The sequence below is a fragment of the Capricornis sumatraensis genome, chromosome 1 (genome assembly GCF_032405125.1).
Source record: "Capricornis sumatraensis isolate serow.1 chromosome 1, serow.2, whole genome shotgun sequence".
Classification (NCBI taxonomy): Eukaryota; Metazoa; Chordata; class Mammalia; order Artiodactyla; family Bovidae; genus Capricornis; species Capricornis sumatraensis.
Window position 1 is genome coordinate 205,944,700 of NC_091069.1, and position 23,164 is coordinate 205,967,863.

Here is a 23,164-nt window from a genome sequence, read left to right on the forward strand (position 1 = left end):
AGACGTGACTGAACACGCATGGTCCTCTCATGCTCCTAGTACTAGACCGTCAGGAACAGGAAAACTGCCAATTGACCTGGACTTCTAGCTGTGAAACTTGGCAGAGCTTCAGGTCCTGGCCACCCCACTCTCAACCATTCTAGACCAGTCAAAACATAAGTAAACCTATGGTTTGGGCATGAGCTGGACCTTGAGAGTAGCAGATGTTTGCTCAGCTCCTGGTACTTTAGGCCCAGGAAGAAGAACCCAGCATATTAGCCAGTTACTTATATCTCCAGAATCCCATGTAATTATTGTGATTCATATTGTTTCTTGTCATGTGTTCTAATTAAAATTTTTTAAGCTATCCTTGGGGTGGAAGAAAAGTCTGATTGCAGATTTTTTGGTAAGTTTTCACTCTAAGATTTTTGGTGGGAGAAGGGGTTGGTGAGGTGTTTTCTAAGTGTCAGGTTGTATCATCATAATATGAATTTAATTTTTAACCTCATGTATTAAAATAATGCTATTCTCCCTGTGTCTTGTGAGAAATCAACTAAAGATTTTCTTTTTTCTTTTTTCTTTGCTCAGTTACTTACAATGCATCTTTAGATGCTATTATTTCCAGTACAACCAGCAATACAAACACTGTGGTGCTGGCCTGGAGAGAGAAATCCAAAAAGCATCTTAAAATGACATCCTTCAACATTGCCCAGGGCATTCATGCTTTTGATTACCACTCTCAGCTCAATTTAATTGGTACGTAAAATAAATCACGATAACTATGAGGGACTCCTGAATAGTCTGCTATGCATATTTGCATGCGTGGGGCCTCTTCACCTTGTTGCTTTTATTGCTGGAGAGATCAGCTCGAGCAGCTCACATTTTATTACCTGAGAATGTCTGATAACGATGCCTAAGATGTGCAGCATATATGAACTACATTGGGGTGAAAATATGAGAAAGTGCTCCAATGCTTTAATGAGCCTTTTTCTCAGAATTGGTGGGGAATGTAAAATGACATAGAGAAAGACTATTAGTGCAGTATCTGCCTTCTGCCATCTTCTTAGTATAACCAAATGCTCAACCCAAACAGTGGAGAAAGAAATGGCAACCCCCTCCAGTATTCTTGCCTGGGGAATCCCATGGACAGAGGAGCCTGGCAGGCCACAGTCCATGGGGTTGCAAACAGCTGGACATGGCCGAGTGACTATCACTCACTCGCTCTACCCAAATACACCATTTTCCTTGTTCATGTGTACACACACACACACATACACTCACTAGAGAAATGTAAAATGTAGAACATTTTCTAATCACCTTTCAGAATATAACTTCTGATGCTTTTTGAAAATTTTCAGTCTTGTCCTTTAGCATACTAAGGGAATTTTTTTAAAGTAAATTTTTATTGGAGTACATTTGCTTTACAATACTGTGTTAGTTTCTGCTGTATACCAAAATGAATTATCTATAACATATAGATATCTCCCCTCTTCTTTGGATTTCCTTCCCATTTAGGTCACCGCAGAGCACTGAGTCGAGTTCCCTCTGCTATGCAGTGGGTTCTCGTTAGTTATCTATCTTACAAAGTAGTGTGTATATGTCATTTCCAACCTCCCAGTTCATTCCACACTCCCCTTCCCTACTTGCTGTCCATACACTTGTTCTCTACATCTGTGTCTCTATTTGCACTTTGCAAATGGGTTCATCTGTACCGTTTTTCTAGAGTCCACATATGTGTTAATATAGACAATATATATTTTTTCTTTTTGACTTACTCTACTCTGTATGATAGCCTCTAGGTCCATCCACATCTCTGCAAATGGCATAATTTCATTCCTTTTATGGCTGAGAAATATTCCACTGTATATATGTGCCACATTTTTATCCACTCCTCTGTTGAAGGACATTTAGAGGAGAGTTCTTTTTTTCTATGTAAATTTTAGCTGAGGAAATAAGCAATAAAGATTTTCAGGTGTTGTCTATTTAAATACATTTTAGACATTTTGAAAGCTGATAATTTGATTTATTTGATATTAGTTCAAATATGAAAAGTGAGGTGTTATTTTTAAAATTGATAGGGTAGTTACAGAGAATGAATTCACATGGCCTACAGAATGGGTCTTATTGACTCTCTTTCAAAAGCTGTCATTCATATAAAGAGTATTGATATCAGCTAAGGGGCTGAATCTCTAAAATTCCCAACAATCATAGCTGCCATTCATGATAAAAGAGACTGACTTTGAATTCAGGGATATGCGAACAGCAAACTTTCAAGGAGGATTGTAGATTTATTAGAGAAAGCTGGAGGAGTTAGTGAATTGGGCTTAAAAGGACTCAAATAACCATTGCATTGATTCATTATTATTTCAGCTCCTTTGTACTGATCTCTAACATGTACCTGGCCCAGTGCTGGAATTACATGTTACTGTATGCAGTAATACTCAGGGTGAAATTTATCACATTAATTTCATACTATGGAGTAAAGACTTGAAACAAAAGTACATTCAGTTCCTCTTATTTCTGTAACCCTGGGCTATTAATCCAAATAGGGGTCTGACATTTTTGGCGACTCCATAAATGTGAATAGATTCAGCTCTGCAGTTGGCCCTAAACATAGGAACAGCAGAGAGGGCTCCGCTGAATTTCCTCAAAACTGAGGAAGCACAGGCACCGTGCTCCTAGTTTCTGATGCACTCCCTGAATATAATTAATTTGTATTTTTTTAAAAGCCTTATTCTCTCAATAGAGCAGGTCAAACATATATTTCTGCTGCTCATTTGCTTACAAATTCTCAATTATTTACATGACAGTGAAAAATAATTGATTTCCTTATACTTTTTCATTAATTTGGAAACTTTAAATATTGTTTTAGTTCTCTCTTACTCCTGGGATAACTTTAATGTGATCTGCATTCCTAGGCTGTGCAGGCTGGAGAGGGAAACCGTGGAACCGGGAGGAAGAATTTTCTGTCCTCCTGCTTGGGCTGCTGGTGCCTTTTAAAGAAACTGTTGTCCTTTTACCCCGTGCAGACCCATTTCCCCTACCCCTTCCATTTCAACTACTTCCAGTGATAGAACTCATGCCCTATTAGCCTGGACTGTTGCACAATGATAGAATTTTCCTTCCTTCAAAGCAATGGTGCATTAGTGCTGAGAAGGCTTTTATCAGCCTATGGTGATATAGTATGTGATATATCTCATTTCAAAAAGAAAGCGTTGTGGGGTATTCCTATTACTAAAACATTTTTTTTTTCTTTCTAATTCTGATTAGCAACTGCTGGCATTGACAACAAAGTTTGCCTTTGGAACCCCTATGTTGTCTCTAAGCCAGTTGGTGTACTTTGGGGTCACTCAGCCAGTGTGATAGCTGTCCAGTTCTTTGCTGCAAGAAAACAACTTTTCAGCTTCTCCAGAGATAAAGTAAGTAACAGTGTACACTCAGTTTATTTAGTTCTGCCTCCCCAGTTTCTACCCAAATCTCTCTTTGGTTTGAAATTCCTCTTAGAGATGGTATAGATTTTTAAAATATAGTGACTTACTACTATGGTTTGGAAATCTATATTTTTTAAAAAGATATTGATGATAATTTAGGATAGTCTTGGGCAACTGGATGAGTTATTTCATTAAAAAATTCCTCAAACCATGTGCTCATAAATTAAATCCTTATTATTGAGCTTTCAATGGGTTGTTTTGAATCACATGGAGGGAGGAGCCTGGAAGGCTACAGTCCATGGGGTCGCAAAGAATCGGACACGACTGAATGACTTCACTTTTCTTTCAATGGGTTGTTTTGAAAGTTTCCAAAGTATTCATTAACCCATTAAAAAAAAAACAAATGGAAATGATAAATGTTACTTTGATAAGATATGGATGAATAGAATCACAGGTGTAGGGAATGGACTTGTGGACAGAGTGGGGGTCAGAGGGGATGGGACGAATTGAGAGTGGCATTGACATACATGCACTACCATGTGTGAAATAGATAGCTAGTTGGTGCTCGTGGTAAAGAACCCACCTGCCAGTGCAGGTAGATGTAAGAGATGTGGGTCCAATCCCAGGGTCAGGAAGATCCCACTGAGGAGGGTACTGCAACCCACTCCAGTATTCTTGCCTGGAGAATCCCATAGAGAGAGGACCCTGGCAGGCTGCAGTCTACAGGGTCGCACAGAGTCTGAACTGACTTAGCACGCGTGCAGTGGGAAGCTGGTGTAAAACACATCTGTCCTCTGTGATGACCTAGAGGGGTGGGATGGAAGGGTGGGAGGGAGACTCAAGAGGGAAAGAACATGTGTGTGTGTGTGTATATATATATATATATATATATATATATATGGCTGATTCATGCTGTTGTACAGCAGAAACTAATACAACACTGCAAAGCAATTGCATTCAAATTAAAAAATATGGAATAGACACAATGAACCAGTGTTGCTTTGCTATTGAAGAGTCTCAGAAAGTTAAAAATCAAAGTTAATCTGCAGGATATTACATTAAGAAATTTCAGTTAAATATGTCTGTCCATTCTATTTAATGATATTGATACATATTCTATATAGGGGTGGAAAAAACGTTGTACCAGAATCAGATAGTCTGGGTTATATCCTGACCATATTATTTACTACTCATAGCTCCCAGGTAAATTTCTTATTTCTAATAATTTGTCATTTGTTCCCCTATAAAGCTTCTGTTTTACATAATGCCTGACATAGATCCAGTAAATGTGATAGATTTCAAGAAACCTGATTGTGAGGAGAACACGGATAGGCTATAGACTTACTGGGGACAGCTTTTGAGAATTTTTCAGTGACTCGGACTTTTAATTTTATTCTGGAATGATACATGTATATGTGAAAATTAAATAGAATAAAATAGAAATTCACCTAAACTCCTTAGCCTCACCTTATGCATAAGGGGAAACAATGGAAACAGTGAAAGATTTTATTTGGGGGTCTCCAAAATCACTGCAGATGGTGACAGCTGCCATGAAATTAAAAGATGCTTGCTCCTTGGAAGAAAATATATGACCAATCTAGACAGCATATTAAAAAGCAGAGACATTACTTTGACAACAAATGTCCGTCTAGTCAAAGCTATGGTTTTTCCAGTAGTCACGTATGGATGTAAGAGTTGAACTATAAAGAAAACTGAGTGCCGAAGAATTGGTGTTTTTGAACTGTGGTGTTAGAGAAGACGCTTGAGAGTCCCTTGGACTGCAAGGAGATCCAACCAGTTCATTATAAAGGAAATCAGTCTTAAATATTCATTGGAAGGGCTGATGCTGAAGCTGAAGCTCCAATATTTTGGACACCTGATGCTGACTCACTTGAAAAGACCTTGATGCTGGCAAAGATTGAAGGCAGGGGAAGAAGGGGACTAGAGAGGATGACATGGTTGGGTGGCATCACCAACTCAATGGACTTGAGTTTGAGCAAGATCTGGGAGTTAATGATGGACAGGGAGGCCTGGCGTGCTGCAGCCCATGGGGGTCACAAAGAGTCGGACATGACTGAGCCACTGAACTGAACTGATACATAAGTCCTGCCAAACTTGCTTATTTTAGTATACTATGTATCAGACTGTAAATCTTCTTCACCACTGAACTACCAATTCCAGCTGATTCTGCCATCAAATATTTTCATCAGCTTCACCTCTCTCTCAGAAGCCACAGCTCTAATCCAAAATCTCATCTTCTTTTGAATTATTTCATCCAAACCATGGCAAAGTTTTCCTAGTATGTCTTCTTGCAAACTGGTCTCGTTTCAGTCTGGCCTCCATCCTGCTAATTAAGTGGTTTGTAAGAAAAATTCTTCAACATCTTCTCTTACCCTCATTCTAAATATCAGCACTAAAATTCTTAAGCTTTCCTATAAAACTCATTCTCAGACCAGGCCCAGCTCACTTCCTGCTTTTCTCTTCCGTTCATTTGATGTTGCAGCCTATCACACTTTGTTCCCACCATGCAGCCCCATGGTTCTGCTGCATGCCAGCTCTCTGTCTTCAGTTCCCTCTCCTCCATGCTCGACTGGCAAAAGCCTATTTATCCTTGAAGTTTCAGACTTTTTTGGAGTCTTTCATGCAGACCTAGGTGTTTGTTTCTGTGTGCTCCCATCACGCCTGTGTCCCTTCTTAGAGCATGTGTTCTGTTGTACTGAAGTTGTTAGTTCGCTGTCTTAAGCTGGGTTGTATCTTTTCAGCTTGTGTATTGATATCAGTCATAGTGCTTTGCACCTAGCAGTGTTTGTTCAGTGGTTATTTGTTGACAGTTTAAAGTGAAGACATATTACTGTGAATATCAAGTAACAAAGAAACTCAGAATGAAAACTTTTCTGATGCCTTAGACTTATTTAGTTGTTCTATTTCCTAAGATCTTTTAGCTCTAACTTCCACTATTGAATTTAACACAATCTGACAAGTATACTTGAAGATTGTATAAGTATATTGTATCTTTCACTAGATTTTGAGTACTTAAAGGCAAAGATTATTTGTTGAATTTATTTCTTTGATTTTTTTTTTTATTGATGTGCATTGTTGTTTATTTAGTCGCTGAGTCGTGTCTGACTCTGTGACTCTGTGACCCTGTGTACTATAGCCTGCCAGTCTCCACTGTCCAAGGGATTTCCCAGGCAAGAATACTGGAGTGGGTTGCCATTTTCTTCTCCAGGGCATCTTCCTGACCCAGGGATCGAATCTGTGTTTCCTGCATTTGCAGGCGGATTCTTTGCCACTGAGCCACGAGGGAAGCCCACCATACACATAGTAGGTCCTTAACAAATCTTAGTTAAGTAAGCAAATCTTTATCAGAGCTAAGCATGAAGGAAATAACAGATATTTTATTATTATAGAACTCCCTGAAAAGTGGTATACCTTTAGAAGCAAGTGGAAAAAAAAGTTCTTAAAATTAATTGCATATAGCTATCATTAATGTTAAGACTGCCTGGTCTCTTTCAAGGCAATTTTATCATCCTATTTTTGCTTTGACTTTTAAATCATTACCTTGTAATAAAGCTTGTCATGCTGTCTTTCACATTAGTCTAAATCCATTTCACTTTGATAAATGCATAATAATCTTAGCCTGTATGTCTTCACAACAAACAACAGGTTTTCAGCTACCAGGTTAATCTTGGGCTTTATTGTCATAAAATTCTGGATATTTTATAGGACTAGGGTTAATTTAGGGAACAGGGAAAATGAAAGAAAGCATTCTTTTTTCAAAAAGCCTTTGATGGAACCATATTTTGGCCTATGAATTGCTAATTAGAGGATTTTCAAATCAAAGCAATTTAGATCTAAATAACTTCCTCCAATAATGACCTGAGACTTCAATTCTTTTTTGGAAAACTGCTCTACTGTGCTTTCCAGTGATGATTAAACAATAAATTTATCTGTAGAATTTAATATTATACTAAGCAATAGTCCAATTGCATTTTGTTTCTGAGTCCTAAATTGTCTCATAAAATGGTAATCACTGATTGATGGCATGGCCCTGCTGGGAACCAATAACTTGGTCATTTAGAGGAGGAATCACCATGGAAAGTAAAAGGATTTTCAAAGCCTCTGGGAAATACCTCTGCTGGGGGTTGACATTCCAACCAGGAAATCTGATTAGGGTTTTCTATTGCTCCTAACTCCTCTCTTAGGCTGCTCATCCTGATTTGGCCACCAGAATCAGATCAGTTTGTAACTTAATCTTTTGTCTGAAGTTTTGATTTTTTCCCGAATGTGGTTTCTATACTGCGGTCCCAAGGTTGGCAAGGAAAATACAAAGGCTCTTGTGCTGGTGACTAGCTCTTACCTGTTTATCTTCCTGGCTCTCCTGTATACCCTTTCTCCTCAAATTTCCTCAAAGCCAGTTTCATTTTGTTTAAATTGTACAAGTAAACAGATTAATGATCTTTTGCAGAAATTGCAAAAGAGGAAGCAAGTTGAAAAAAAGTAAATATTCCTTTTCTTCATCCTCTTAAAATCAATTCCTCTTCCAAGAAATAGCTATTATTAACACTTGATCTGTAGAGTCTCACATTTTTATCATATACTTACATATTGTCTTATTGATATATTGGATTATAATATGTGGTGGTGTCATAATTTGTTATTTATGTACCATTTTATGTGTGTATACAAATTCAAAGTACTATTTATTATTACTTTTATATAAATGGCATCACGTGATATATATTTTTCTGCCACTTCCTTTTCCCTAAACCATATCTCCTGCAGATCTTTCATTATGAGTGTACATATACCTGATTTTTTTACCTGCTGCATAATAATTCATAGTATGGATGGTCAACCTTAATTATTCAATCACATGTTGATTATAAGAGATATTGTGTCTATGACACCTACACACACATGCATATACACACCTTTAAGACCACATAAGTTGATTTCTTTGTGATAAGTTCCTAGAGATGAATTTCTAGAAATGATGCTATTGGGCCAACATGGATTCAATTCTTAAAGAATGGCTTAGATCCAGAATTATTGCACCAATTGGCATATTCATCAGAGGTGTTTGTTTCCCTGCACTCTTGGTAATGATGTTTGTGTGTGTTGTGTGTGCTCAATCATGTCCGACTCTTTGAGAGTCCATGGACTGTAGCCCTCCAGACTCCTTTTTCCATGGAATTTTTCAGGCAAGAACGCCAGAGTGAATAGCCATTTCCTACTCCAAGGGATCCTCCTGAGCCAGGAATCAAACCCTCACCTCTTGTGTCTCCAGCATCGGCAAGTGGATTCTTTACCACTCTGCCACATAAGAAGATCCTTTGGTAATGACAGATACCATTAACGTGCTCATTCTTTTGTGAATCTAATGGACAAAAAATTAGAATGAATTTCTTCAATTATTTACTGATCATTTCTATTTCTATTTTTTTATGGTGCATTATCTGATCATGTCCTTTATTTTCTTTTTCATGATTTAAAAAAATTTATTGATTTTTAATTGGAGGATAATTGCTTTAAAATGTTGGATTGGTTTCTGTCTTACATCAACATGAATCAGCCATAGGCATACATATGTCCCCTCTCTCTTGAACCCTACCACTTCCTACCCCATCCCACCCCTTTAGGTTTTCATTGAATACCAACTTGAGCTTCCTGTGTCAAATAACAAATTCCCACTGGCTATCTGTTTTACCCATGGTAATGTATATATTTCAGTGCTGCGCTCTTAATTCATCCTATCCTCTCCTTCTCCCATTGTGCCCATAAGGCTGTTCTCTATGTCTGTGTCTCTTTTGCTGTCCTTTAAATTCTTTATCTTATTAACTGAACTCAGGACTATTATCAACAGTTGTAGTTTGAGAAATAAATTGATTATCCCTTATTATATACGGTGCAAGTATTTTGCCTCTTTCAAGCATACTGCTTTTAAGCTTGTTCATGTGAGGTTAAAAAATTATTGTATTTATTTATGTATTGGCTGAGCTGGATCTTCATTGCTACTTGCAGGCTTTCTCCGTTTGCAGTGTGGGGGCCTCTTACTGCAATGGCTTCTCTTGTTACAGAGCACAGGCTCCAGAGCACGCAGGCTTCAAGAGTCGTGGCACATGGGATCAATAGTTGTGGTCTAAGAGCTTAGCTGTTCCTCTACACGTGGGATCTTCCCAGGCCAGGGACTGAACCAGTGTCCCCTGCATTGCAAGGCGGATTCTTAACCACAGGATCACCAGGGAAGACCCGTTTATACAATTTTTATCATTCAAAAGTTTTAAGTTTTTGCAAAACTGAGTGTAAGAAATGATTTTCTTTATGGCTATGGATTTTGTATCTAGCTTCAGAATGTGTTCCACACTTCATATTCTACTTTGGTTTCAGCTACTACTTTTTTTATTATTGATTTTTTTGCGTTTAATTTTGTAGTTTATTTTTGTGTAAAATTTTTTGTTCTACAAATGGGTATCCAAGAGGTTTTTGAATAATTGTTTTGAATAATTTGTTCCCTGGTAGCTCAGATGGTAAAGAGTCTGCCAGCAGCGTGGGAGACCCAGGTTCGATCCTTGGGCCTGGAAAATCCCCTGGAGAAGGACATGACAACCCATTCCAGTATTCTTGCCTGGAAAATCCCATGGACGGAGGAGCCTGACAGGCTACAGTCCATGGGGTCGAAAAGAGTCCCACATGACTGTGACTTCACTTTCACTCACTGGTTTCAAATTCCATTGTTCTTATTTGAATTTCCATGTATACACGAATTTGTTCCTAAATGCTTTATTCTTTCCATTAGGCTGTCCTTTCTTGCATGCATATACCACCGTTTTAACCAGCATAGTTTTCTGTATGCTCTGATGCCTGGCAGAGAAATTCCTACTTCTGTTTTTCTGTTTTAATTTTAACAACCCTCTGGCATTCCAATCCCAAAGAAAGGCAATGCCAAAGAATGCTCAAACTACCGCACAATTGCACTCATCTCCCATGCTAGTAAAGTAATGCTCAAAATTCTCCAAGCCAGGCTTCAACAATACATGAACCATGAACTTCCAGATGTTCAAGCTGGGTTTAGAAAAGGCAGAGGAACCAGAGATCAAATTGCCAACATCCTCTGAATCATCAAAAAAGCAAGTGAGTTCCAGAAAAACATCTATTTCTGCTTTATTGACTATGCCAAAGCCTTTGACTATGTGGATCCCAGTAAACTGTGGAAAACTCTTCAAGAGATAGGAATACCAGACCACCTGACCTGCCTCTTGAGAAACCTGCATGCAGGTCAGGAAGCAGCAATTAGAACTAGACATGGAACAACAGACTGGTTCCAAATAGGAAAAGGAGTACGTCAAGGCTGTATATTGTCACCCTGCTTATTTAACTTCTATGCAGAGTACATCATGAGACATGCTGGGCTGCAGGAAGCACAACCTGGAATCAAGATTTCCAGGAGAAAGATCAATAACCTCAGATATGCAGATGACACCACCCTTATGGCTGAAAGTGAAGAAGAACTAAAGAGCCTCTTGATGAAAGTGAAAGAGGGGAGTGAAAAAGTTGACTTAAAGCTCAACATTCAGAAAACTAAGATCATGGCATCCGATCTCATCACTTCATGGAAATAGATGAGTAAACAGTGGAAACAGTGGCTGATTTTATGTTTTTGGGCTCCAAAATCACTGCAGATGGTGATTGCAGCCATGAAATTAAAAGATGCTTACTCCTTGGAAGGAAAGTTATGACCAACATAGAGAGCATATTAAAAAGCAGAGACATTACTTTGTCAACAAAGGTCTGTCTAGTCAAAGCTATGGTTTTTCCAGTGGTCATGTATGGATGTGAGAGTTGGACTATAAAGAAAGCTGAGTGCCAAAAATTTGATGCTTTTAAACTGTGGTGTTGGAGAAGACTCTTGAGAGTCCCTTGGACTGCAAGGAGATCCAACCAGTCCATCCTAAAGGAGATCAGTCCTGGGTGTTCATTGGAAGGACTGATGTGGAAGCTGAAACTCCAATATTTTAGCTACCTCATGCGAAGGGCTGACTCATTTGAAAAGACCCTGATGCTGGGAAAGATTGAGGGCAGGAGGAGAAGGGGAAGACAGAGAATGAGATGGTTGGATGGTATCACTGACTCAATGGACATGGGTTTGGGTGGACTCTGGGAGTTGGTGGTAGACAGGGAGGCCTGGCATGCTGCGGTTCATGGGGTTGCAAAGAATCGGACACAACTGAGCGACTGAACTGAACTGAACTGGCATTTTATCTTTCAAAGTAAACGTTAGGATCAGTATTCATGTTCCATGAAAAATTACATTAATTTTTGAATTGGATTTCCCTTGAATTTGAACGTGACATCTTTAAAATATTGAGATAACATATTCTGTATTTTACTTTTTGCTTCTTTTAATGGTCTTTCCAGAAAAATTGTACACTAAGTTTCCATTCCTTGTTGAGGTTTTCCCTCCACATTTCAAAAGGCATCTTGTCATATTCTTGACTTTTATGGGGGTGTTTATAATGGGATATGCCCACTTTCTATATAACCTATGCATTTAGTTTTTAAATGTAACAATTCTTTTTTCTAAAACATTTTTTAACTGCCTGTTAATTGTATATACTCTTTTGTTTTTTGCTCATTTGGGGGATTTTGACTTTTAGCTCTTTAATTTCATGTTAATTACTGCATTTTCTTATCAGATAATTTTAATACCTGTAGTCACTGGAGAACCAAATTTGATATTTGCTGTACTGGTGATTCTCCCACATGGTGACATGTTTCCTTTTTATGTCTGGTTATCCTTTATTGTTACCTCATTTTTGGTTGTTGCTAAACTATAGACATTCTGAAGAATGAAATTGAAAATTCTTTCTTTCCTCCAGAGAAGATTTGTGTTTGTTTCTGCAATATGGAAATAAAGAAAGCTATTGTCCTGAGGCTACTGCATTTTCCTATTTCCTTGTCCTTTTAATTGAACAATCTTGCTTCAGTGCCTCTGTTCTCCTGCTGGTCCAAGGCTTAGGCTCCTGGTTATAGTCTCTTCGTGTATGCCTATTGTTCACTGTCTCCATATTAAGTTTGCTTCTTATACCTCTTTCTTTTTTTGGACCTGTGGAGATTGTCTTCAATCCCTGAAGATCCAGCAAGGCGACAGAAATTATGCTTTAGTCAGAGCTGTTTTTCTTTGAAGCAGGAAAGCCCCCTACAAAAACCTAGTCTGCAGTGATACTTGAACCAGAGTTCCCTTATTTTAGTTGGTTTTCACTTACTTTCTTCAAAAAAGGTTGTTAGTATAAATATTGAGCTTAAAAAAGAAAGAAGTTTAAAGTGTTTATGTTTACTTTGTGAAATAAAAAAGGGACAGTAATCTTTGAAACACAAAGTTTGAAAACTTCTGTTTAAAGCCTGGGGAAAAAAAACTGGTTATGTTTTTCAGTGTTATGTGAGTAATGATAATAGCTAAAAAATCAATTTAACTGAAATTTTAAAATCCCCCAAATGAACTTTTGTTCTGAAAAAAGAAAGCTTTTGAAACAAAATGTTGATGCTAGTTAAATTTAGTGCTGAACTTGAACTGGGAAATTAGTGAGATTTTTTTCAAAACAATTCATAGTGTTAAGAAGCATTTTGACTTTTTCAAGGTCAGTAACAGAATACCAAACAGATACACAATAGAAATCTGTGTCTTAGAGCTGTATGTCTTCTCTCATTTTTATTGAAAATGATGAAAAAAATAGATGATAATGGCTATGGTAACAATTTAAGGGTGAATAGCACAAGAGATTTAAATTTCCAACTAATATCTTAAATTAGATCTCATCCTGGGTGGGGGGAAATGGCAAAAATATTTCTTAAAAGAAGATCTGTTATATAAGTTAAAAACACTAACTGAGGTGTTCAGTAGAATACTTTTGCTAGTATATATCATGTCAAACAAAATTGCCTCTAAACATTCACTGATTATGCCTTTGTGGATTATCCCAAGTCTTACATTCTAAATAAATAGACTTGTTAATACATAAAGGTATATTCAGAAGAGCCAATGCCCTCAGTTCCTGTTATCCTATTATCTGCAAGTAGGCTATCCATTTTAGTGGCTTATCCTGGAGAGCTGAGCGGCTGCACTGCTGTCTTCAAAATCCCCTAGTGCTATATTCTCTTTCTGCCTCTCTTTCTTATTGTCATTTTATATCTATGCCCTGCAGGATGGCAGGACTTAGTAGCAAATGTTTGATGCAGTCAAACAAGTCTCATTTAGATACAGTTGTCTGGGGTCTCTCTTCTACTTTTTTCTCACTTTTCTATCATTATTAGGAAACTTTACAGTTTTTCCCCTAACCACTTTGAATTAAATTTGAACATGTTGCCAATATGTAAATAATACTGATTTGGTTTTAAAAAGTGCACTGAAAACAGATTCTATATCCATCCATACCTCTATTTGTGCACCCACCCTTCCATGAAGTTACCTGCTTAATAAATCTAATATTTATAGGATAAAAAAAGTTTTGTTCATTTATTTATTATAGTTTTATTAGGCTTCCCCAGTAGCTTGGCAATAAAAAAATCCACCTCAAATGCCCAAGCCACAGGAGATGCGGGTTCGATCCCTGAGTCAGGAAGATGCACTGGAGGAGAGCATGGTAATCCACTCCTGTATTCTTGCCTGGGAAATCCCATGGACAGAGGAAGCTGGTAGGCTCTGGTCCATAGGATTGCAAACGTTATAGTTTTGGTATGCCTGTGTGAAATGATTCTGCCCATCTCTAGCAGGGAGCAGGAAGATATTCCTCAGTAAAATTAGACTACATTTCTTTACCCCAATTTTCACAATACCCTCTCTTGAAACTGCTTCCATTTTGTTATTTTGGAACCTATAGATAATGGATTGAGCAATTTCAGTACATTCCAAAAAAATTGGCAGAATTTCAAAGCTGGCAGGGGCCCATTCCGTATAAACATGAGGAAATGGAAAGGTAATATAATACACCTAAACTGACAGACCTGAGTAGTATTAAAATGAGGATCAGGATGTCTGGAGTCTCCATCTTTGATTTCTAGTGCTATTTATGATTCGTAAGGGATTTGCTTTCATAATCCTGCATTATTAAGTGGTAACAAGATAAAGATTAAGTAGAAAGATGTCTTCATTATTATATGAAAAACTAAATTCTGCCTTGATATAAAATCACAAGCTTGGATATTTATTCCTCCTAACACTATAAAAATGGAGATGAAATGAAGAGCCGTGTATAAATCATTTCAAGGACTAGACTTAGTAAGTCTGTGTTTGGACAAGCATCACAAGTTCTCAGGTATTGTGATGAAAATAGAAAGTGCAGTTTAGATGAGAACTTATGGAAAATATAAATTAAAAAATAATCATTTACTCAATGATAATTTTTAAGCCTGGATATTTGTCCATTTCTTTATTTTCCCTACTAAGAATAAAGGAAACATCTCAAGATATTTGGAATGTAAAATGATATTAAATATACTCCTTTCTGGAATGTGGCATAATTCTCTTCCAGAAGTCAACATGAACATAAAAAAGAGGAAAATCAAGAATTCTCAAATAATAAGTAGTTATTTAAGTGACATTTTGCAAAGAAAATAGAATTAATGTGAGATATTTTTCACGATTAAAGAGATATAGGCTGATTAGGGGAGAACAGTTATCTGGCTTTTAAAGCCAAACCACATGATATTACTTATTTAATTTATATGCAGAGTACATCATGAGACACGCTGGGCTGCAGGAAGCACAAGCTGGGATCACTACTGCTGGGAGAAATATCAATAACCTCAGATATGCAGATGACACCACCCTTATGGCAGAAAGTGAAGAAGAACTAAAGAGCCTCTTGATGAAAGTGAAAGCGGAGAGTGAAAAAGTTGGCTTAAAGCTCAACATTCAGAAAACTAAGATCATAGCATCCCATCACCTCATGGCAAATAGATGGGGAAACAATGGAAACAGTGGCTGACTTTATTTTTCTGGCTCCAAAATCACTGCAGTTGGTGACTGCAGCCATGAAATTAATAGATGCTTACTCCTCGGAAGGAAAGTTATGACCAACCTAGAGAGCATATTAAAAAGCAGAGACATTACTTTGTCAACAAAGGTCTGTCTAGTCAAGGCTATGGTTTTTCCAGTAGTTATGTACAGATATGAGAGTTGGACTATAAACAAAGCTGAGTGCCAAAGAATTGATGCTTTTGAACTGTGGTGTTGGAGAAGACTCTTGACTGCAAGGAGATCCAACCAGTCCATCCTAAAGGAGCTCAGTCCTGGGTATTCACTGGAAGGACTGATGTTGAAGCTGAAATTCCAATACTTAGGCCACTTCATGTGAAGAGCTGACTCATTTGAAAAGACCCTGATGCTGGGAAAGATTGAGGGCAGGAGGAGAACTGGACGACAAAGGATAAGATGGTTGGATGGCATCACCGACTCTATAGACATGGGTTTGGGTGGACCCTGGGAGTTGGTGATGGACAGGGAGGCCTGGCGTGCTGTGGTTCATGGAGTCACAAAGAGTTGGACATGACTGAGTGACTGAACTGAAAGCCAAGCCACATGATATTACTGATTAAGCTGAGAGAAAGAGGCCTTGTTCAAGGAGATTAGCATTGACCTTAAAAGCAAGTTGAGAAGCTAAAGTATAATACAATGGAAATACTTGGGAAATTAAAGAAAACTCATGCTTGAGCCCCATCCTCAGAGAGTCTGATTTAATTGGTTTTGGAAAAGGGCCCAAACATAAGCATTTTCTCAAACACCATTGGTATTTCTATCATCAAGATTAAGAATCACTATCATAAATTATGTAAGTATAGGAAAAATTGAAAATCATATGGGAAGTCACATGCCATGACATTATTTCTGGGAGGACAGAAACACTGTGTTGCAATGGAGTATTACTCAGCCATTAAAAAGAATACATTTGAATCAGTTCTAATGGGGTGGATGAAACTGGGGCCTATTATGTCAATGGAGTATTACTCAGCCATTAAAAAGCATACATTTGAATCAGTTCTAATGAGGTGGATGAAACTGGGGCCTATTATACACAGTGAAGTGAGCCAGAAAGAAAAACACCAATGCAGTATAATAACACATATATATGGAATTATAGGAAGATGGTAATGATAACCCTGTATGTGAAACAGCAAAAGAGACACAGATATATAGAACAGTCTTTTGGACTCTGTGGGAGAGGGCGAGGGTGAGATGATTTGGGAGAATGGCATTGAAACATGTATAATATCATATGTGAAACGAATCACCAGTCCAGATTTGATGCATGATACAGGATGCTCGGGGCTGGTGCACTGGGATGACCCAGAGGGATCGGATGGGGAAGGAGGTGGGAGGGGGCTCAGGACGGGGAACACATGTACACCCGTGGTGGATTCATGTCAAGATATGGCAAAACCACTACAATATTGTAAAGTAATTAGCCTCCAATTAAAATAAATAAATTAAAAAAAAGAAACACTGTGTTGTACATTGATGACAGTATATAAATGTTGTTGGCTTTGATTCTTAGCAGAAATAAAAATCAGATAGTTAAAGATGGAAGGGAACTTAGTAGGATCACTAATTATGAGAATTAAGGGTTCTTCAAGGGAAGGAGGGAAAGAAGAAAAGTAAAAATTAATTTTAAGAAAAATTAATAAAGTTACACATTATGATTTTTAAAAAGCACCTCTAGTTTTGATTGCTGATAGCAGGAAGTCACGTGTCATAGAGTAGAGGTTATCACTCATCTATTTTTAATTTTTCATTTAATTGAATGTGACTAAATGTCACACGAAGAGCTGACTCGTTGGAAAAGACTCTGATGCTGGGAGGGATTGGGGGCAGGAGGAGAAGGGGATGACAGAGGATGAGATGGCTGAATGGCATCACTGAACTGAACTGACTGAAAATCACTGCAGATGGTGACTGCAGCCATGAAATTAAAAGATGTTTACTCCTTGGAAGGAAAGTTATGACCAACCTAGACAGCATATTAAAAAGCAGAGACATTACTTTGTCAGCAAAGACTGTCTAGTCAAGGCTATGGTTTTTCCAGTGGTCATGTATGGATGTGAGAGTTGGACTATAAAGAAAGCTGAGTGTCGAAAAATTGATGCTTTTGAACTGTGGTGTTGGAGAAGACTCTTGAGAGTCCCTTGGACTTCAAGGAGATCCAACCAGTCCATCCTAAAGGAAATCAAAAGCATCACTTCTTCATTGCTCAGCTTTCTTCACAGTTCAACTCTCACATCCATACATGACCACTGGAAAAACCACACCCTTAATTAGATGGACCTTTTTTGGCAAAGTAATGTCTCTGTTTAGTATGCTGTCTAGGTTGGTCATAACTTTCTTTCCAAGGAGTAAGAGTCTTTTAATTTCATGGCTGCCATCACCACCTGCAGTGATTTTGGAGCCCTCCAAAATAAAGTCTGACACTGTTTTCACTATTTCCCCATCCATTTCCCATGAAGTGATGGGACCAGATGCCATGATCTTCATTTTCTGAATGTTGAGCTTTAAGCCAACTTTTTCCACTCTCCTCTTTCACTTTCATCAAGAGGCTTTGGAGCCTCCCAAAATAAAGTCTGCCACTGTTTCCACGGTTTCCCCATCTATTTGCCATGAAGTAATGGGACTGGATGCCATGATCCGGTTTACCCCAAGCATCCTTATTTCTGCAAGATTTCTGAAAAATCCTCATAACATTTTCTTGTGAATTAGATGAGATCTGCAATTGGGTAAATAACCTTGTAGAAGTTGAGGCAAGCTTTGTTTATGGAAGTGTTATATTTTTGGACTTATACTAGCTAATATTTTTCATCAATGAGCTGGATAAAAACATAGTCATTAGATGAACCACAGCCTTCAACAAATTAAGAAAATATCTATTTACCATCTACTGTATTCCATGGGATATGTGGATAAATCAGGGAGGAGTTATCAATATAATATAATTAGGATTCAAAATTTTATTCATATACTTTGAAACTAGAAAAATCCTAATTTTAGCTTACAGCATCAGATTTTTGAAGGTAGAATATTAGATGTTTACCTTGATTGTTTATTCATGGGAATAAGATTTAGAGTTTTACTCAGTCAGGACCTCAAGTTAAGGGCAATGCATGTTGGAATAGCTTATTCAGCTAATGTAAAAATAAGGTGTTTAAAGAAGTCACATTGTCTGTAACAGTGGTTAGAACACGCTTGAAATATTGGCTCAATTCTGAGCACTTTGCTTAAATAGACCCTTGGGGACCCTAAGATGTTCTTGTTATATATTGGTGAGTAGAGATATACTGTCTTCTATTGATGGTACATTAATTAATGTGTTCAGTTCAGTTCAGTCGCTCAGTTGTGTCTGACTCTTTGCGACCCCATGAATCGCAGCACGCCAGGCCTCCCTGTCCATCACCAACTCTAGGAGTCCACTCAGACTCACGTCCATCGAGTCGGTGATGCCATCCAGCCATCTCATCCTCTGTCGTCACCTTCTCCTCCTGCCCCCAATCCCTCCCAGCATCAGAGTCTTTTCCAATGAGTCAACTCTTCACATGAGTTGGCCAAAGTACTGGAGTTTCTCAGCTTTAGCATCATTCCTTCCAAAGAAATCCCAGGGCTGATCTTCAGAATGGACTGATTGGATCTCCTTGCAGTCCAAGGGACTCTCAAGAGTCTTCTCCAACACCACAGCTCAAACACATCAATTCTTCGGCCCTCAGCCTTCTTCACAGTCCAACTCTCACATCCATACATGACCACTGCAAAAACCATAGCCTTGACTAGACGGACCTTAGTTGGCAAACTAATGTCTCTGCTTTTCAATATGCTATGTAGGGTGGTCATAACTTTTCTTCCAAGGAGTAAGCATCTTTTCATTTCATGGCTGCAGTCACCATCTGCAGTGATTTTGGAGCCCAAAAAAATACAGTCTGACACTGTTTCCACTGTTTCCCCATCTATTTCCCATGAAGTGATGTGATTGGATGCCATGACCTTCATTTTCTGAATGTTGAGCTTTAAGCCAACTTTTTCACTCTCCACTTTCACTTTCATCAAGAGGCTTTTTAGTTCCTCTTCACTTTCAGCCATAAGGGTAGTGTCATCTGCATATCTGAAGTTATTGATATTTCTCCCGGCAATCTTGATTCCAGCTTGTGTTTATCCCAGTCCAGCATTTCTCATGATGTACTCTGCATATAAGTTAAATAAGCAGGGTGACAATATACAGCCTTGACGTACTCCTTTTCCTATTTGAAACCAGTCTGTTGTTCCATGTCCAGTTCTAACTGTTGCTTCCTGACCTGCATACAGATTTCTCAAGAGGCAGGTTAGGTGCTCTGGTATTCCCATCTCTCTCAGAATTTTCCACAGTTTATTGTGATCCACACAGTCAAAGTCTTTGGCATAGTCAATAAAGCAGAAATACATGTTTTTCTGGAACTCTTTTGCTTTTTCCATGATCCAGCGGATGTTGGCAATTTGATCTCTGGTTCCTCTGCCTTTTCTAAAACCAGCTTGAATATCAGGAAGTTCATTGTTCACATATTGCTGAAGCATGTGTAAGTATAGTATTTTAAAATGTATGACACTAGGACTTCCCTGGTGACTCAGGGGTAAAGAATCCAGTTGCAGTGCAGGAGCCACAGGAGACATAGGTTCGATCCCTGGGTGGGGAAGATCCCCTGGAAGAGTGAATGGCAACTCACTCCGGTTGTCTTGCCTGGAGAATCCCCATGTACAGAGGAGCCTGGCAGGCTACAGTCCATGGGGTCACAAAGAATCAGAGACAACTGAAGCAACTTAACACACACAATGTTTAGGACTAAAAAATACAATGGTTAGATTGGGTAAAGGGGATGAGAAAGGGAGAATAGGAGTGTAAGTAAGTATTTCTTTCAGAAGAGCGTGTTATTCAATGTACAATTAATATTTGCTCTATTCACACAAGCACACATGCATGCACACACACACACAAACAGCTATTATTTGGTGTTAGGGAGAAAACCATAACTCAGAAAGAGTCAAAGAATGCTGTCTCTGAGAGTGGGATTGAGAGGGATGAATTGATTAAAAAAAAACCATTTTGATGCTATTGGGTATTACACAATGGACATATCTTATTACATTTTTTAGAAAAAGTTATCAAGGCCTGGATGACCAACCTCCCTGGAGAGAAAGTTAAAAAAAACAAAAAGACAAAGTGAGAGAATCAAGAGTGGGATCTACAAATGATGCTATGATTTAGAAGGAACTGGGGTCATCTACCCTGGACAAGAGCTGTATGAAGAGGCTTATGTAGATGTAGGGAAAGAGAGTAGGATAGAATCAAAAGGTAGAAGAGGAAGTCTTTGGCTTATCATAATGCTATAGGAATTCCTATCCCATGGGATCCCAGGATCTGCATGGGAGATTTGTGTGTCTATGTATCCAAAGAAATTACATGGAGTATTGTGCTCATATATGAACATGTGCATTTAAGAGGAGGGGATGGGCCATCGTTTTCAACTGATTCTTTCCCCCAAAGGAGTATAACGTTTAAAATAGGTTAAAACTACAGGGTCACTTGCCTTATGGAGTAATAAACACTTGTGTAAAGAGGCCATCTGTTATAGATAATTTAGAAGTAATTCTCACACTGGATAAAGCACACTAGTTAATTTGAAAGAAACTTTTTCTGCTCTAAGGTTCTAATATTTATGTAATAAAAAGGAATAAAATACATTTAATAATAAAACATTTATTGGGCACTTACTACGTACAGCTCATCATGCCAAATGCTTGACATGGGCTCTCATTCAATCTTTATAGGGTCAGATTACATAGGTACCAGGCTTCCCTGATAGCACAGTTGGTAAAGAATTGCCTGCAATGCAGGAAACCCTGGTTCGATTCCTGGGTCAGGAAGATCCACTGGAGAAGGAGTAGGCTACCCACTCCAGTATTCTTGGGCTTCTCTCAGCTGGCTAGGGGGTGGCTCAGCTGGTAAAGAATCTACCTGTAATGTGAGAGACCTGGGTTTGATCCCTGGATTGGGAAGATCCCCTGGAGAAGGAAGTGGCTAGCCACTCCAGTATTCTGGCCTGTAGAATTCCAAGGACTGTATAGTCCATGGGGTTGCAAAGAATTGGACATGACTGAGTGACTTTCCCTTTCACTTTTCAGGTAGGTAGCACATCAAAAATTCAGAGAGACAAAGAAACTTACTAGAGTTCACTCTGCAGTAAGGGACAGAGGCAAGATGACAACCGAAGAAGTCTGGCCCTAGAACTGGCCTGAAGCCCCCTTTGGAAGGGTTTTTCCCTCTCATTCTGACTCTCCCTCACTGAAAGTATTAGTCCCTCAGTCATGTCCAACTCTCTCCAACTGTATGGGCTGTAGCTCGCCAGGCTCCTCTGTCCATGGAATTCTCCAGGCAAGAATACTGGAGTCGGTAGCCATTCCTTTCTCCAGGGGATCTTCCCCACCCAGGTATTGAACCTGGGTCTCCTGCATTGCAGCCAAATTCCATACCCTCTGAGCAGCCAGGAAAGCCTGATTCTGCCTCACTGAGCTGTGTTACTTCTACTCCGTGACTGACGGTGGCAACACTGGCATCTGCAGAGCCCCTCTTCCCATTTCCTTCAGTGCTTCTCCACGTGTGTGGCATTTTTGTGCCTTAATTGCCTGTGTTATCTGAACTTGATTCCTTTAATGGACATCCCTGGTAACGCAGACAGTAAAGAATTTTGTTTCACAAAAAATACATATATTATCTATCTATCTACCTATTATCTATTCACTAGCTATACAGAGAAAGAGATTGTATTCGTTTTCTTCTGCTACTTTGACCGATAACCACAAACTCAATGGTTTGCAACAGCACACCTTTTATGTTTTGTAGGTTAGAATGGTAGCCTGGGTCTCACTGGACTAAAATCAACATACTCACAGGGCTGTCTTCTTTTCTGGAGGCTCTGGAGGAGAATTTGTTTCCTTGCCTTTTCCAACTCCCTTGGTTCATAGCCCCTTTTCTTCATCCTCCAAACCAGGAACACTGGTGGTGGTTTTAGTTGCTGAGTCGTGTCTGACTCTTGAGACCCCATGGACTGTAGCCTGCCAAGGCTCTTATATCCATGAAATTCTCCAGGCAAGAATACTGCAGTGACTTGCCACTTCTTCTCCAGGGGATCCTCCCAACCCAGGAATCAAATCCCAGTCATCTGCATTGCGGGCGAGTGAGCTACCAGGGAAGCCCTCGGCAGAGTTGATCTTACATTCTGTAACTTTAATCTCCCTGTGGCTATATTGTTGTTTAGTCACTTAGTTCAGTTCAGTTCAGTCACTCAGTTGTGTCTGACTCTTTGTGACCCCATGGGCTGCAGCACACCAGGCCTCTCTGTCCATCACCAACTCCCAGAGTTGACTCAAACTCATGTCCATTGAGTTGGTGATGCCATCCAACCATCTTGTCCTCTGTCTTCCCCTTCTTCTTCCGCCTTCAATCTTTGCCAGCATCAGGGTCTTTTCAAATGAGCCATCTCTTTGCATCAGGTGGCCAAAGTATTGGAGTTTCAGCTTCAACATCAGTCCTTCCAATGAATATTCAGGACTAATTTCCTGAGATACTGGTTGGATCTCCTTGCAGTCCAAGGGACTCTCAAGAGTCTTCTCCAGCACCACAGTTCAAAAGCATCAGTTCTTCGGTGCTCAGCTTTCTTCACAATCCAACTCTCACATCTACACATGACCA

At 38.9% G+C, this 23,164-nt stretch overlaps 1 protein-coding gene across 1 annotated transcript in view; it reads left to right on the forward strand.

Annotated features, from left to right (window-relative positions):
• WDR49 (WD repeat domain 49) overlaps nucleotides 1–23,164 on the forward strand; it is a 159,592-nt gene that overhangs the window by 49,789 nt on the left and 86,639 nt on the right. Inside the window, exons 5-6 of the mRNA XM_068968895.1 lie at nucleotides 568–735; nucleotides 3,250–3,398. Coding sequence (XP_068824996.1) covers nucleotides 568–735; nucleotides 3,250–3,398 — 317 coding nt within the window. The remainder of the gene's footprint in view (nucleotides 1–567; nucleotides 736–3,249; nucleotides 3,399–23,164) is intronic.